The 17,052-nt window shown below is 35.4% G+C and overlaps 3 protein-coding genes across 3 annotated transcripts; all 3 read left to right on the forward strand.

The window, feature by feature from the left end:
- The first annotated feature begins 441 nt into the window (after nt 1-441).
- Nucleotides 442-3,501, forward strand: LOC143552308 (uncharacterized). Its single transcript, XM_077042563.1, has 3 exons — nt 442-660; nt 950-1,046; nt 1,773-3,501. The coding sequence occupies exon 3, from the start codon at nt 1,773-1,775 to the stop codon at nt 3,444-3,446; it is 1,674 nt and encodes a 557-aa protein (XP_076898678.1). The 5' UTR covers nt 442-660; nt 950-1,046; the 3' UTR covers nt 3,447-3,501.
- A 2,973-nt stretch (nt 3,502-6,474) lies between these two features.
- Nucleotides 6,475-10,241, forward strand: LOC143552291 (serine/arginine-rich splicing factor RS31-like). Its single transcript, XM_077042552.1, has 5 exons — nt 6,475-6,619; nt 9,118-9,230; nt 9,321-9,550; nt 9,641-9,886; nt 9,990-10,241. Exons 1-5 carry the CDS (start codon nt 6,514-6,516, stop codon nt 10,018-10,020), a joined length of 726 nt encoding a protein of 241 aa, XP_076898667.1. The 5' UTR covers nt 6,475-6,513; the 3' UTR covers nt 10,021-10,241.
- Nucleotides 10,242-11,697: 1,456 nt separating this feature from the next.
- Nucleotides 11,698-16,433, forward strand: LOC143552309 (bifunctional fucokinase/GDP-fucose pyrophosphorylase-like). The gene is made up of 6 exons (XM_077042564.1): nt 11,698-12,007; nt 13,179-13,452; nt 13,535-13,896; nt 13,973-14,099; nt 14,188-15,174; nt 15,261-16,433. The coding sequence occupies exons 1-6, from the start codon at nt 11,708-11,710 to the stop codon at nt 16,379-16,381; spliced, it is 3,171 nt and encodes a 1,056-aa protein (XP_076898679.1). The 5' UTR covers nt 11,698-11,707; the 3' UTR covers nt 16,382-16,433.
- The last annotated feature ends 619 nt before the right edge of the window (nt 16,434-17,052 follow it).

The following is a 17,052-nucleotide window of genomic DNA, read 5'->3' on the forward strand; positions in this document are numbered from 1 at the left end:
CCTAAATTGATTCCAACCTGCCCCTACACGGCAACCTATATATTGGTTTGTATGTTCCCCTACACGGCAACCTATATATTGGTTTGTATGTTTGTTTCTTGAAACCAGTTTGAACCCGGCCCGATTTGAAAAACCAGTTAAATGGCTTATAGCAGTTGGACTCAAATGAGTCGTTAGATTACTGTTCATCGGCCATCTTTTTGTTTTTTTTATATACCCTTTTTCCCATATATGTTTAGCATAAATATGTATTAGTTTTGGTTGAATCACAACACTCAAAAACGATTCGTATAGGGCTAGAATATATGATATATCTACCCGAAACCGGTTTACATCGCAAATCAGTTTGGACCTAACAGATTTTAATTCACCCTTGACCAACCCGATTCGGTTTATAACCTTTTTGTACACATCTGTGGCTTTACCGTTATACATCGGCCCGTATATAATTCTTAACGCCCCGTTGACCAACCCGATTCGGTTTATAACTCGTTTTAAATGAGCCCAATCCAATACCCACAATCATCTCTCACTCGCATACCTCCAACACTCCGGTCAGTGTTTCCGGCGAAACATACGGCAGTTTCCGATCGCAATAGCCACCACCTGCCACTCGTGACCCGCATCTAAACACGAGGCTCAATTGATTCCAATAATAACGTATGATATGATATGATATGATACGATATGTGGGTAAGAGTTAATACTTGTTTTCATTCATGTACACCAAGTGTTCGATGAAATGCTTCAATGAAAATATAACTTTGTCACTTTAAAAATTATATTTTTATATCTTCTTGACAATCTGTTTAATTGTAATTTTTTTATTATCATATATTCATATGTGTCAACAAAACTGCATCATGGGTTAAAGTTAATTTATTGTGAACTGAGAGATGAAAACTGAAATACTAACAAAGTTTGTTTCTTTTGGTATATGAATGTGCAGAGCACCAAGAAATAAGCTGTTTTGGATATCAGCAGCTCGGCGTCGTCTCTACGCAACTTGTTTTTGTTTACAAAGTTCAACTGCAAAACATTATACGGTAAGTTGTGTTAATTAATAGTATTTTTTGCTTGCACTAAAGGTTTATAGATCATAATTGAATTGTTATTGTTAATATTCTAGTTTATAATTTTTTTGCCATTAAGATAGGAACTGCTTATGTAGAGTATAAAGAATGCTTATTATTTATGTATATGTTTGTCAAAAGAATTTTTTTTAACCATTTACTTCATTAGAATAGATTGTGAAATGGTAACAAACGTGACTGATTATACATTGTTCCATGGAGTCTTTAAAGGCTAGACTTGCATACCTTCATCCTATTCATGCTTTAGTTTTATGATAGCACCGTCTCTGTGGCTGTCTGTTCAATATGCTCCTTACCGTGAATTGTGAACTTTGCATGTTTTTTGTTGATTAAGTGTGATGGATGTTTTTAAGTCTCTCATTTATACGAAAGTTAACAAATGAATGAAAATGAACATGACTCGCAAAGAATGAAATAATGGTTTATGGTAATTCACTTATCTCTCCTCATAGTTTGATTCATCAAATGAAAGCAATAACGAGTATATAAAATAAGTGACGATGTTACCTTAAATCGTATGAAAAAAAGTGAATACTTTATGAGTACAAGTGTATATTTAGTTTTGATTTATATTATGAACGCGTAGGACTATATTATGTGGTGTTGTTCTTATACAATCTATTGTTTTCAAACATATGCTTCTATATTGTTTAATTTTATATTTGTTACACACACCAGATGGTTCAGCCAATGAAGATGATGATGGACTCACAAATCTCAAAAGCAGCTAGAAAAATCCATCATCTCCGCCACTACTCCACCACCAACTCCTCTAACGATCCCTTTGCCGCCCACCCGTCCCACCACCATCTCTCCGCCATCGAGTCCAAATCCCAACTTCTCAAATCCTACACTGTAACTCCTCCAATCAAACCTTGGCCGCAAAAGCTCTACCCTAAACGCCTTGCATCCATCATCACCCGCCAACAAAACCTTGACCTTGCCCTTCAAATATTCGACCACGCCGGTAAATACCACCCGGGATTCGAACATAATTACGAAACCTACCACTCCATCATCCACAAGCTCTCTCGTGCTCGAGCCTTTGAACCGGTCGAAACCCTTCTTTCCCAGTTACAAAAGTCGAACATCAAGTGCGGGGAGAATCTTTTCATCGATGTCTTACGTAGTTACGGGCTCGCTAGCCGTCCTAAGGATTCTTTACGCATATTCTTGCGGATTGATGACTTTGGTGTCACGAAATCCGTGCGGTCTTTAAACACACTTCTAAATGTTTTGATTCAGAACCGAAAATATGAGCTGGTGCATGCTTTGTTCAAAAATAGTCAAAAGAAGTTCAGTATCATACCAAATGTCTTCACTTGCAATATTCTTTTGAAAGCATTTTGTAAAAAAGGCGACATAGAAGGTGCACTCAAGGTTTTAGATGAAATGCCTGCAATGGGAATGGTACCAAATGTAGTGACTTACACCACTATATTAGGAGCGTACGTGTCCAACGGAGATATGGCGGGTGCAAAGCGGATGTTTGACCAGATTCTTGATAGAGGGTGGACTCCCGACGCCACGACATATACAATATTAATGGACGGGTTTTGTAAACAAGGGAGATTGATTGATGCGGTGAGAGTAATGGATGATATGGTGGATAATAAAGTGGACCCTAACGAAGTTACTTACGGTGTTATGATTGAAGCCTTTTGTAAAGCGAAAAAGCCCGGTGAAGCGTTAAGTTTGTTAGACGATATGCTTGAAAAGAAATACGTTCCGAATTCCGCTCTTTGTTGTAGATTGATCGATGTTTTGTGTGAAGTCGGGAAAGTTGAGGACGCGTGTGAGCTATGGAAAAAGCTTTTAAGGAAGAATTGCACTCCCGACAACGCGATATCGAGTACGCTTATACATTGGTTGTGTAAAAAGGGTAAGATTTGGGAAGCTAGAAAGTTGTTTGATGAATTTGAAAAGAGTTCAATTCCAAGTGTTATGACGTATAATACGCTGATTGGTGGTATGTGTGAGATGGGAGAGTTATGCGAGGCGGGTAGGTTATGGGACGATATGGTGGAAAAGGGGTGCGTTCCTAACGCGTTTACATATAATATGTTGATTAAAGGGTTTTGTAAAGGCGGTAATGCGAAGGAAGGGGTTAAGATTCTAGAGGAGATGTTGGATAAAAAGTGTGTGCCGAATAAAACGACTTATTCTGTGTTACTTACGGGTCTGTGTGAAGCAGGGGATGAAGTGCGAGTAATGAAAGTGCTTGATATGGATATGTGTCGAGAACTGATTGATTCGGATGTTTGGCAACTTCTTGTGACCAAGTTTGGTAGTAATGTTTGTAAGAAGAGAGAAGCTGTTATTGGTTCGATATCGGTCAACTCTGCTTCTTAGATGTCAATCCTACATGTGTTTTATATGGTAATAAGATTACTTCTGTTTTTAATATAGGGGTGTGCATAAAACCGAATCGAAACCAAAAAACCCAAATAAACCGAACTGAAAAAACCAAACCGAATTAGAAACCAGCGGTTCGGTTTTGAACTTTAGCAAAAACCGAAATATTGGTTTTGGTTTGGTTTTGTATATTGTTAAGAACCGGAATAACCGAACCGCACCAAAATAACAAAAATATCAAATTAAGTAAATAACCATAATATCTTAACCGTAACCGTTAAAATAAAATCTAACGATGACTATTTGTTTAGTTTTAACATATGGTTAAAAACAAATATATATGGTTTCTACATATGGTTAATAATTAATAATACTGGTATTTATAGTTTTGATTTTGAATTTTGAGTTTAAATGTATCTTTTATTAGCATTTTTATATTTGAAGTCCAAATATTCAATATTCTATTAATTATTAGTTTAAAGAAAAAAAATATCATGTCCAATTTCAATTTCTTGGGTCAACTTTTATTTTTTTTTTTGCCCAAAAAGTTTTGACTCGAGTAGCAAAACCGAACCAAAACCCAAAAACCTAAAACTGAACCGAAGAAAACCGAAACTGAACGGTTTTAAAAAATCATAAAACCGAAAGTTTGGTTTTCGGTTCGGTTTTAGTCAAAAACCGCACCGAGCCACACCACACAAACCCCTAGTTTTACATAGCAAAAAGGTACTTATATACATATCTATGCCATCTTTACTTTTTTGGTCCACTTTCTGCTAGTTGCAGTATTTCGCTTTAGGACAGTTGCACCGCCCCTACTAATCTGGATCAAGTAAGAGAGAATAAATGAATTTTCTCGGGCGGTATTCATCAAGAAGGTGACAACCCAAGGTGATGATGGTACAACACTAAACTCAGGCAATTTCGGGGGAGATTGGTGAGAAGATATGTAACGAGCAAGATGAGTTTCTTTGATCTTCGGTTGGTAACGTCTATGCAACATTAGTCTATTTGCTACGAAATTAATCTTGAAAGTTAATGCTCGCCAAACCATTGAACCGGATTGTAATTTTTTTTTCGTCATGGGTGGACATAAATGAAGCAATGACATGTCCTCTGTCATGCCTTTGCTTATGTACTATACAGCATGTTCTTTATGAAACTAAATGTTGAAATGAATGAAAAGATTTTATGAACTACTTTTGCTGGTTATGTAACAACACTTGTCTCATTTAGTTTTGACTTTCGAATAAGTTGTTAAATGCATGTAATCGCCGACTATTTAAGACAATTGGTGAGGTGGGTACAAGTAATTCCAAAGGACCCGACACGCTCAACAGGTCATGAAGCTTGTTTTAAGATGTATTTTTTTTAGCTGAGCATAAATTACAATATTTTTTTTTATGATTCATATAACTAAAATTGTTAAGGTTTTGCGTTCTCCTTAATAAGTTCTTCGCGACGAACTAAAGGGTGTCCTTATAAGCATACGCCGTGACCCATAATAAGCTAAATGAATGAGACTTGAAAGGAGAAAAAATGAAAACTTGTATCACATTGACGAGTGAACAAACTTTGGAGTGATATATAAATGCGAGGCTTCCTTAGCAATGGAAGACGCGAGCCAAAAGGATGCGAAGAGCCCTTATATGCATGCGCCGTGACTCATACATGGTGTTGCCTATGTACTATGTATCGAAATGAATGATAAGCATTTATGAACTACAACACTGGTCTCATTTAGTTTTGACTTTCAAGTAAGATGTTACTATGTTGTTGTACACTTTTACATACCTTTACATTTTACGTATGTAGCTTTATTGTTGTTAAGGCAAACTTGTGTATAGTAGTAATTTAGTAAAATATTAAGTAAAAATGTTAAGACGGTATGGTCGTTCCATGGTCCCCATCGACCACTTGAACATAATTTTGTTATTTATATATATCGTACGCAATCAGAAAATAAAATGTTTATGATAAGACCATTCTTTATGTGTGGTTAAATGGCGCCATCCTTGACAAGATGGTCTGTACACCACGCCAAAGAAATCAAGTGGGGTGCCAAAGATGGGGAGCACTATCCTCGTAACGGCATGAAACACATATAATAAGTAGGTCCACCCACTAACAACCAATCACATCTTTTTTTTAGTATACATGTAAACATAGATAGCCCATAACGTGTTAGTTAAAACTTCACTGCTTACGTGGCGTGACGGTAACGTGATTATGTAACTAGGGCTGTCGAAACCGCTCGTCGCTCGCTCGGAAAATGCTCGATTGAAAACGAGCCGCTCTGCTCGGTTCGGTTTGTAAACGAGCCAAGCAACGAGCAAAGGTCTGCTCGGTTCAGTTCAGTTCGAATGTTATTTATTTATTTTATATATAATTATATATGAACAAATAGATAAATATATAGACAAAACACATAAATATAAGCTTACAATTATTTTACCCCTTAAAATTTTTCATATTCCGTCAATTTTATAGTTTTATTTGTTCGCTTCAAGTTTTACCCCAAAAAATTACAATCTATTACACGTTTTTCTAAAAACTACTAATTTATTTATAAAATATATTATTTACAACTTTCAAATTTGTTTCTTCTTGAAAATTTTAAAGTGAAAAAGAAATAAATAATACTTGAAATCACTCGATGTTCGATCGAAAAATGCTCGACTCGATTTTAGCTCGTTTCAGTTTTTGCTCGATTTGAATTTCAGCCGTTCAGTTCGGATGCTCAAACAAGCTAAATCAAAAATCTCACAGGATCTGGTTGATAACTTGATATTATAGCAGGCCCACTATTAAACTAGAATTGAGTATCCATCCAGCCCATTAAAGTAAACTGAACCAACCAGATCAACGGCGAAGATACACGCCACGTGGTTTGGTAAACATCCATTTGCGTATATTAAATAACCTCCTTTCAGTCTCTCTCGTCAAACAAGGTATATTCTTCATCTTCAAACCCTAATTATTTCAATCAATCGTTCTACAATCTATAATTACTGATTAGTTGTATGTATGGGTTCATTGATAAGTTAATTTGTGCGAGAAGAGAATGAAGCCGGTTTTCTGTGGTAACTTCGAGTACGAGACGCGTGAGTCGGATCTGGAGAAATTGTTTGGAAGATATGGAAGAGTTGAACGTGTTGATATGAAATCTGGTATGTATGTCTTTTAATCGTTTATTTACATTCTATTCGGTTAGTAGTTTAGAAAATATATATTGCACAACGAGAATGCAAGTTAGGAGCATTTTAATTTACTTAATTTAATATTAATATTACTACGAGTTTACAATATGATGTAGTTTCTTTAAGACAAATGAATACTCCGCTTGTCGGAGTGTCGTGTTTATCTTTACGCGTTAGTATATTAAGAGCCAATAATTAGTTGGTGCCTACCGTCCACGGACAGAACTAACCTTATTAAATTACCTCTTAGTAGAGATAGAGAGAATTTAAGATGAGTAAAAGGATTGAAGATTATCCAGATATATTCCGGTTGTCGGTTAGGATTATGAATGTGCATCTATTACCGTATACGGCCAAAATCGGTACCGGTACTTGATTCTCATGTTTTTTGTTTCGGTTTTTTTTTTGTCGTTATTTTTAAGGGTCTGGATTGGTAGCAATCTTATTCCTAGATAGGATGAGTAACTAGTTTCTAATATTTTGTCAACTTAACTTTATGTTTTGACATTGTATAGTCATAAATTGGCATTAGATGGCTTCATATTTCATTGTTAAGCCTGTGTGTCAGTGTGTGTAGGTTAGATTTATAGAGTTTCTTTCTTTATTTGGTTCTTTATGAACTAATGGATTCCGATAGTTATTGGAATTTTCAGAGAACAATGATTATGAGCTTTTCCTGCTTATCTCAGTTTTAGGCTGGCTTGCTTTATGTGTTGGATTGGTAACTATCGTTGATGAATTTCATGCTTTAATTGGCCCAGTTGCAGTTGTAAATTAGACTATAATTGACTGTAAAACATAGATTTATTGATGCGCATCTGTCATTAGGTTGTTAATGTACGTTCCCTTTGGATAACTATTCGTAGGATTACTTTAAAACTAGAAATATCTATATTACAGTATTCGTTTCAAAAGAACTTTCATTTGAAAGTTTCAAAGCTAGTGTTCAAATGTATTTGTTGGCGCAGAACGAGATTGCAAGTTAGGAACAACAAAGTTTTTATTAATTTAATATTTTGATGTAAAGAATTTATTTTGGAATTTAATCTCCATGATATGACCTATTGTTAGACACTTGTGTTTAGGTCACATTATAAGGTTCCTTTCTTTATTTGGTTCTTGATGAAACTTATGGATTCCAATATCTATAGAAAATTTTAGAGATCAATGATTATGAGCTTAGCCTGTTTATCTCTGTTTGGGCTGGCTTGCTTGATATGTTTTTGAAACATAGTCAATGCAAGCAACCATTTTGTTTTTGCTGGTTGCTTGATTTTTTGGGTAACCGAATGATATTTGGATAGGTGACTATTCTTAATGTATTTCATGTTTTAAATGGCCTAGTTGCAGTTGTAAGACTACTCCTATAAGCAAACCATCCATGGCCACATGTCAACATTTTTATGGGCCTTTTATGATTTCTTCTTTTTTCTTTCACACTAGTTAGTTTTAACTATAATATTGTTTTTTTATTAACTATTAATAATTAATAATTAAGTTCTTAAAATAATCTAAAAACATAGTCTTGTACAGTTTTCTTTTTTTTTGTTAACACACTGGTATAAATTTTATTAAAAACAGAGTTTGTCAAAAAATATATTTTTTTAATACAAAATAAATATTAAGTATGTTTGAAGAATACAAATATTTTTTGTTTTTTAAATATTTTAAAATTAAATATATAATTAAATATAATATTATTTTTTATATTTCTGGTTACTTTTAATAAAAAAATCGAGAATTATAAATTATATTTATTTAATAAATAATATAAAGTAGTGTAGATTGGGTTGCGAATGAGTGTGGAAAGTTAAGTTGGGTTGGGTGGAAGTGAGAAATATATTTTATAATAAAGATTGGATTGGGTTGGTTTGTGAATGGGGATAGTCCAAATTAGACTATAATTGACTGTAAAACACTGATTCATCGATGTGCATCTACTTTTGTACATTGTATATTTGGGCATGATCCCTTGGGGGCAATAATGGGTAACCGCCAAGTTTAAATTACTATGGGGACGGCGTTTTTTAAGTGTTTATTTTGACGCAGGAACAGTCAACTAAAGGAAAAAGAGCTTGTATCATCACTCTCTTTCCACTAACGGATGGAATTCTTCCACCTTTCATCCATTCAAATCATTCAAATCACTTACATCATTGCATGTCACGCCTTCCATCACTTGTCCTAAAGGGCTCATGTTCTATCTTGCCATGTCTTCTATTTCTGAACACATGCTGTCTAAATGATGAAGCACACTTAGCAGTTAGCACTTGTGAAACGAGTTTAGTCTTAAATAGTTCCATGACCATCATCTTGATTTACTTGATCTTGCAAGGCCTCTCTACATATTTGCAGGTTTTGTAACTTTATTTAGTTAGTGATGGAAGAGATGCATATCGCTTGTGAAATCATTAAAAAAATATTATGTTTAATATTTCATTAGATGCCTTACTTTATTCTCCTTGCAGGATATGCATTTATTTACTTTGAAGATGAACGTGACGCTGAAGACGCTATTCATGCTCTTGATAACTCCTCGTTTGGATACGATAGGCGCAGGCTGTCTGTGGAATGGGCTCGGGTATGACATGAAACGCCATTTATTGTTGCTTTGTAGTGTTAGTACTTAGTATAACATAATGGATTCTGATATGAAAATGACATGTTGCAGGGTGAGCGCAATCGAAACCGTGATGGTTCAAAGTCAGTCGCGAACCAGAGACCAACTAAAACATTGTTCATAATAAACTTTGACCCGGTCCGCACAAGGGTTCATGACATTGAGCGCCACTTTGAGCCGTATGGAAAGGTTCTTAATGTTCGCATAAGGCGCAACTTTGCGTTTGTGCAGTTTGAAACACAAGAAGAGGCTACAAAAGCTCTCGAGTGTACACACATGAGGTTTGTACTTTGTACATTTGTTTTTAACTTTATTTTGATTCAAGTTTTTAAAAACCACCATTAATTAATAGTTTTTTTCGTTAATTGCAGTAAAATACTGGATAGGGTGGTATCAGTGGAGTATGCTCTAAGGGATGACGGTGAGAGAGGGTCCCGCTCAAGGAGCCCCAGAAGAGATTACGGGAGGCGGGGAGATAGTCCTTATAGGTCACCGAGTCCTTATAGGAGAGGTAGACCAAGTCCCGATTATGGGCGTGCTCGTAGCCCAGTGTATGATAAGTATGACGGGCCATCTTATGACAGGCGAAAGAGCCCGGCTTATGGGAGATACCGCAGGTAACATATTTTAGTTTTGTGTATTTTATTTGAAAAAAAAAAACATTAGACGATGATTTAGCGTAATAGTTGTGTGCTGAACTTGTTTATCTCTCTCTTACAGTCGGTCGCCTGTTAGAAGGTCAAGAAGTTGAGAGACCGTATAAATCGGAAATTGGCATGCGGATGGAGACTTGATACGCTGCATATTTCGACTTCTGTTCGTCTGCGTTAGTTTTATGTTTAATGTGTAGGTTTTGGAGTTGTTTGGTTTGGCTAGCCTTGTGTTTGAACTTTGTGGAGTTGGTGGTTGAATAGTGATTTTTATTTGTACCTCCTTCATATTAAGATTTTAGTTTTTTACTTCATAAGAATGGTCCATTAGTTGGTATATTTTAGGTTTTTGGATATGTTTTAAGTTTTAACAAAAAACTAAAGTGGCTTGTTAAATATAAACACAAAACATATAACAAACAATAATATCCAGTTACTTGATATAAACACAAAACATATAACAAACAATAAAATAGAATTAGTTTCTTTGCACTGGTGATACATTAGTAACAATAGTCATATAAAATGACATTATACTTGGTTTTGTTACTGTAGAAGGACTCAAGGTGTTTAGTTCAATTGTGAATGGATGGTCTTTTAATGCTTTGGATATGCAAATATTTTAGTTCTTTATTCTATATGGTTAAATATTATTGGTTTCAAAGTTGGAATTGTCATCGATAATATTTAACAAATAGTGTTTAATAAGAATGTACTAACATATAATAAAGTTGTGTCACTAGTCTTCTATTTCAAAATTTCAAAAATTAAATTGTATTTGGTAACACGTACACGTAATACAAACTTAAATTATTTATTAATCACTTTAATAAACTAAATCACATATGTTGAATCAACAAGGCATTATATTCTACGATCAATATTCAATACCTTATCTATAACAATAAACCCTCCCAACAAGAAACCCAAAAAGTAAGTAGGGGTGTGTATGATTTAGTTTGGTTATTAGCCTCAATTAAAATAATCAATTGATAGTTTAGTTGGTTAGTTTTTCAGTTTTTGTTTTGATTTGGTTAATTTTGATTACCTCCAACAAGAAACCCAAAAGGTAGGCGTGTGCACGGTTTGATTCAGTTATAAGCCTTTCGGTTTATTCGGTTAGTTTGTCGATTTTCGGTTTGGTTACTAACCAAAATCAACCTTGGGCTAAAACTTTTGCTTTTAAATACACGGAATGAGAATAAATGAAGTTAAAAAATAAAGATATATATATATATATATATATATATAACATAAAATGTCGGTGTAATATGAATGGTTTGGTTTAGTTAATTTCGGTCAACCGAGGGTACAAAGAAAAACCGATGACTGATTTTTGTTTAGTTTGGTTATTGTTAACCCCTAGCAAAAAGGGCACAAAAAGAGCAAAATACATGGAATACGTGTATAAAACATGAAACAAAGGTATAAAAACCTGAAAATATACAAAAATTATAATATAACGGTTCGTTTCAATTAGTTTTGTTAACCAATGGTATTAAAAAACCAATAACCAATTTTTGGTTAAGTTTTAGTTAACGGTTCGATTATTAACCAAAAGTCACAAAAAGATACTTCAAAGATTCTTATCACAGAGGTTTCGTGGTGTAGTTGGTTTATCACGTCAGTCGTAGGTCTCCGGTTCGAACCCATTTTATCTTTTATTTTTATATCCAGTTTCACTCTCACACAGTCAAACAAACTTGTAATCATCAATTTATCATCACTACCGACATTTTCCCCAATTCAAATATCAGCAATCAATCACTGAATCAAACCACTGAAACCATGAGCAAACAACAACATTTAGACTTGGAGTCAGTATTAAGAAAGTCATGGTACCGCTTACGCTTATCCGTTCGTTCACCGTCTAGGGTTCCGACATGGGACGCTATCGTTTTAACCGCTGCGAGTCCTGAGCAAGCAGCACTGTATGAATGGCAACTCAAACGAGCTGTACGGATGCGCCGGATCTCGGACTCTACTGTTACTCTTGCTGTACCCGACCCGGATGGGCGGCGGATCGGGTCGGGTGCGGCCACTCTCAACGCTGTTCTCGCTCTAGCCAAACATTATAATAATTCTCAGGTGTTATTATTATTATTATTATTGGTTTAATTAGGGTTTTGTTAGTGGTTTAATTCATTTCCAAATGCAATTAGTGTATTCGAATCGAATCTTAATGAATTCAGCAGTTGAATTCGAATCCAACTTCAGAATTTCGAATTCGATTTGAATTCAGTAGTCGAATTTGAATCGAATTAGAATTTAGCTTCGAAATGTCAAAATTCGACTAATTTGATTCGGTTCGAGTTCGGTTATCGAATTCAAATTCCGTTAGACTAATTGAATTTCGAATTTCGAATCGAATAAGAATTTGTGATTCGATTCGGTTTGAGTTCAGTAATCGAATTTTGAATTCTGCTTCGAGTTAGATTCTCGCTTCAGGTTTTTGTTTTCAAATTGGGTAATCGAATTCCGACTGGAAGTAGAATTAGCTTCGAGTTTTCAAATAATTCGATTAGAATTTAGAATTTAATATTCGATTAAATTGATTAGATTAAATTGAAATAATTTGATAAGTATTTATTTAATATTCAAATAAGATATATCAGTAATCGATTTTCGACTGGAATTAGAATTTAGCTTCAAATAATTTTATTAGATTAAATTGAATATTCGAATTCGATTCGTTGAACACCTCTAGAAAACATAGTAGATCTGTTGCAGTTGATATATGAATTATGATGATTGCTGTTGCTGTTTACGGCCGTTTATGTTTGTTAATGTTTGTTCATTAAAGCTTTTTAATGACTTTTCTAATTTTATCATATAAATTTAAGCAAAATTATTAGCTATGAAACAAAAAGTATACGAGTATTATGTGATTAATTTATATGTAAATCTAACATATAAATGTGAATGTAATAAAAAAACACCAACAGAAGCTTGGTAGCTGTAATGAACTGTTGGCACTAACTATTTTCGGTTAGTTAAGTCAACTAAAACAATGTTTGTGTTAATTTGTGTTCGTCCGTTTGTGTTTGTGAACCGAGCAAGTTCATATCCTTAGTGAGCTAACCGTTTTCTTGCCCGATAATACCTTAATGAACGAACATGAACAAGACCTTGTTTAGTTCGCTTCGCTTACAACCTGTCTTTTAAGTGCCTTTGTTCAGTCAAATTCCTGAAGTTTGATTCTTCATTCTTGCTACTGCATTGCAGCTGGCTTTAATGGGATAACATTTATACTCGGCAGGTAGCAAATGGCTGCGATGATGGATCTTATATGCCCCATGAAAGCTCTGAAACTGAAGTTTCTGCATCAATGATTAACTTTTTAAGGAAAAAGCATATATTATTGCTGCATGCAGGCGGTGACTCTAAGCGGGTCCCATGGGCAAATCCCATGGGGAAAGTCTTCTTGCCTCTTCCATATCTTGCAGATGATGACCCTGATGGACCCGTACCCTTGCTTTTTGACCATATACTAGCAATATCTTCTTGTGCTAGACAAGCTTATAAAAACGAAGGTTACTTTCTTGTTTATATCATAGCATATTATTAATCAACATAGTCAAAAGATTGTTTACGTTGGTGACTTATATAATCCAGGTGGACTGTTCATTATGACTGGTGACGTGCTTCCGTGTTTTGATGCATCTGCTATGGTTCTTCCAGATACATCCTGCATCATAACTGTTCCCATAACTCTTGATATTGCTTCCAATCATGGTGTTATTGTGGCATCAAAAACTGGGGATTCATATGAAAGTTTTTCAGTTAATCCTGTTGCAAATCTGCTTCAAAAACCTAGTGTACAGGAACTTAGTAAGCACCATGCAGTACTTGATGATGGTAGGACATTGCTTGATACTGGTATCATAGCGGTTAGAGGTAAAGCTTGGGAAGATCTTGTTGCACTTTCTTGTTTGAGCCAACCGTTGATCTCACAGCTTCTGAATACTAAAAAAGAGGCAAGATTTTAACTCCATTTTGGTCATTTTTGATAAAATTGACCATAATATCCTACTTAAAATGTCACCTTTTCAGATGAGTTTGTATGAAGATCTTGTAGCAGCTTGGGTACCAGCAAAACATGAATGGTTAAAGTCACGACCTTTAGGTGAAGAACTGGTGAAAAGATTGGGGAAACAAACCATGTATAGCTATTGTGCTTGTACGGTTAATCTTATCTTATGCCATAAAACTTTTAATAATATCATCACAATGAATATTATGAAGATTTTCTTAAAATGTCAATGCAGATGATCTGTTGTTCTTGCACTTTGGCACTTCAAGTGAAGTTTTAGATCACTTAAGTGGGACTGGTTCAAGACTTGTGGGCCGCAGGCATCTCTGCTCTATTCCTGCAACAACAATGTCTGATATTGCATCGTCTGCTATTATAATTTCTAGCAAAATTTCACCTGATGTATCAGTCGGTGATGATTCTCTTATATATGATTCATCAATTTCAAGTGGAGTACAAATTGGTTCACTATCTGTGGTAGTTGGTGTCAGTTTACCAGAAAAAACTGATAACTTTCTTCTTCCTGATCGGCATTGTCTTTGGGAGGTACCTTTAATAGGCTGCACTGAATGGGTGATCGTGTATTGTGGTCTCCACGATAATCCCAAAATTCCCGTTTCCGAAAACGGTACTTTTTGTGGAAAACCGTGGGAGAAGGTTCTAGAAGATTTGGGAATTCATGAAAAGGACTTATGGAGTTCTAAAGAAAAATGTTTATGGAATGCAAAAGTTTTTCCTGTTGTTGCATATTTTGATATGCTTCGTCTTGCAAACTGGCTTATGGGGTTAGAAGATGATGAGAAAAATGATGGATTTTATGATTTATGGAAAATATCTAAACGGGTCAGTTTAGAAGAGTTGCATAGATCAATTGATTTCCCACAAATGTGTTTAATTTCTAGTAATCATCAAGCGGATCTTGCTGCTAAAATTGCTAAAGCTTGTCTTAGTTTCGGTTTGCTTGGTAGAAATTTATCTCAGTTGTGTCAAGAAATTTTGCAAGTGGAAGACTCGGGAGAGAAAATATGTACAAACTTTTTGGAATTATGTCCAAATTTTGAGTCAAAAAGTTCCAAAATTGTCCCTAAAAGCCGATCTTATCAAGTGCAGGTTGATCTTCTTCGTGCATGCAACAATCATGAAAAGGCAATTGAAGTTGAACACCAAGTATGGGTTGCTGTTGCTGATGAAACCGCTTCAGCAGTGAGATATGGTTTTAAAGGTTAGCACAAATCTATTTTGACTTTTAGAGGTCAAACTTATATAGTCACTAATTGTTTTGAATGTTTTCCTGTCTTTGTTTCACAGAGCACCTCGTTCAATCCTCAAATCAGACAGCTTCTAATGGTGTGGATGGTCATGTGGGTCAAAGTCAAACTTTCGTCCACAAAAAAGTCAAAGTTGAGTTACCTGTTCGAGTTGACTTTGTTGGTGGTTGGAGTGATACTCCACCATGGAGCTTAGAACGAGCTGGATGCGTTCTCAACATGGCAATAACCTTGGATGATTCTCTCCCTATCGGAACAATTATAGAAACCACACAAACGCTCGGATTATTAATCACCGATGACGCTTCAAACGAGCTATACGTACAAAACATTTCCTCTATTGTACCCCCGTTTGACGATAACGACCCGTTTCGGTTAGTTAAGTCTGCTTTACTTGTAACCGGCGTTGTTCACGATACGATTCTGAATACCATGGGCTTACGGGTCAAAACATGGGCTCGAATACCTCGTGGAAGTGGGCTGGGGACTTCCAGCATTTTATCCGCCGCTGTTGTGAAAGGGCTTATCCGTCTTATTGATGGAGATGAAAGTAACGAAAACGTTGCCAGACTCGTGTTGGTACTTGAACAGATAATGGGCCCTGGCGGTGGCTGGCAGGATCAAATAGGCGGTTTATACCCCGGTATAAAATTTACCACCAGTTTTCCAGGAATACCCTTACGTCTTCAAGTTATCCCGCTTTTGTCATCTCCAAAATTAGTTACCGAGTTGCAGGACCACCTGCTTGTCGTTTTCACCGGTCAGGTTCGGCTTGCACATCAAGTACTCCAAAAGGTTGTAACTCGGTATCTACAAAGGGATAATTTACTAATATCAAGCATTAAACGTCTCGCTGAGCTGGCAAGAACCGGGAGGGAGGCTTTAATGAACTGCCACATAGACAAACTTGGAGACATAATGATGGAGACTTGGAGGCTGCACCAAGAACTTGATCCTCACTGCAGTAACCAGTTTGTCGATAATCTTTTTACTTTTGCCGACAGTTATTGTTGTGGGTACAAGCTTGTTGGTGCTGGGGGTGGAGGGTTTGCATTACTACTAGCGAAAAATGCCGAAAATGCCCTCCAGTTGAAGCGTGCGCTTGAAGAAAACCGGATGTTTGATGTTAAGGTTTATAATTGGAAGGTTTGTTTGGATTAGATAAAAAAAAAGGTGTTTTGATTCATCATAAGATGTTTTGTGTGCAACATTTGTAATCTTGTTACCTTATAGTATTAATTTATAGTGTGGTGGAAATAAAGATTTCACAGTAGCATGAAATCTTTTAGGCTTGTATTTTGTGATACCAATGTGTTTTCTTTTTAATTTGGGCTGAATAAATGGCTATTTAGTATTTACCAATCTTTTGTTAGTGTGGGCAATAATTAATGGCTTGAATATGAATATTTTTAATGGGTTTATAATTTTATATAGGCAAAAGTTAAAATAGGTAATGCCTACATGATTTTCAAACTGTTACAATCCTATCAAATTATCAGGTTTCCAAGTTAAGGACATAATATGCTTATATGGTTTTAAAAAGCTAAAAACCGTGTCATGCACACCTCTACTTATTAAACTAAGTCAATGGCTCGTGTATATCTTCTTTTTATTGACATTGAAGATTAAACATCATCACCGTCTTATTCCTTTAATAAAAAGCTTCATCTCTAGGCCTGTCATCGTCTTTGCCGTCCTCTAACTTCTTGTGTTTTGATCAATATAGCGTGTTTCTTTCTCTATTTCAATTTCGATTTATATTTCTCTCGAACTAACAAACCTATTCGCACTTTGATGTTGCAAAACTTTATTCTTTATTTCCTTCATGAACA

Source organism: Bidens hawaiensis, unplaced genomic scaffold, assembly GCF_021521415.1.
Source record: "Bidens hawaiensis isolate Kalapana, Puna unplaced genomic scaffold, B.hawaiensis_p1.1 tig00016838_1, whole genome shotgun sequence".
In the NCBI taxonomy this organism is placed as follows: Eukaryota; Viridiplantae; Streptophyta; class Magnoliopsida; order Asterales; family Asteraceae; genus Bidens; species Bidens hawaiensis.

What these genes read in the sequence shown, in the direction of transcription:
- LOC143552291 (XM_077042552.1), top strand. Translation starts at nt 6,514, where the DNA reads ATGAAGCCGGTTTTCTGTGGTAACTTCGAGTACGAGACGCGTGAGTCG. An exon ending in ACGTGTTGATATGAAATCTG is followed by an intron (nt 6,620 to 9,117) that starts GTATGTATGTCT and finishes TTCTCCTTGCAG; the next exon opens with GATATGCATTTATTTACTTT. An exon ending in TGTCTGTGGAATGGGCTCGG is followed by an intron (nt 9,231 to 9,320) that starts GTATGACATGAA and finishes GACATGTTGCAG; the next exon opens with GGTGAGCGCAATCGAAACCG.
- LOC143552309 (XM_077042564.1), top strand. Translation starts at nt 11,708, where the DNA reads ATGAGCAAACAACAACATTTAGACTTGGAGTCAGTATTAAGAAAGTCA. An exon ending in TTCTGAATACTAAAAAAGAG is followed by an intron (nt 13,897 to 13,972) that starts GCAAGATTTTAA and finishes TCACCTTTTCAG; the next exon opens with ATGAGTTTGTATGAAGATCT. An exon ending in CATGTATAGCTATTGTGCTT is followed by an intron (nt 14,100 to 14,187) that starts GTACGGTTAATC and finishes ATGTCAATGCAG; the next exon opens with ATGATCTGTTGTTCTTGCAC.
- LOC143552308 (XM_077042563.1), top strand. Translation starts at nt 1,773, where the DNA reads ATGGTTCAGCCAATGAAGATGATGATGGACTCACAAATCTCAAAAGCA.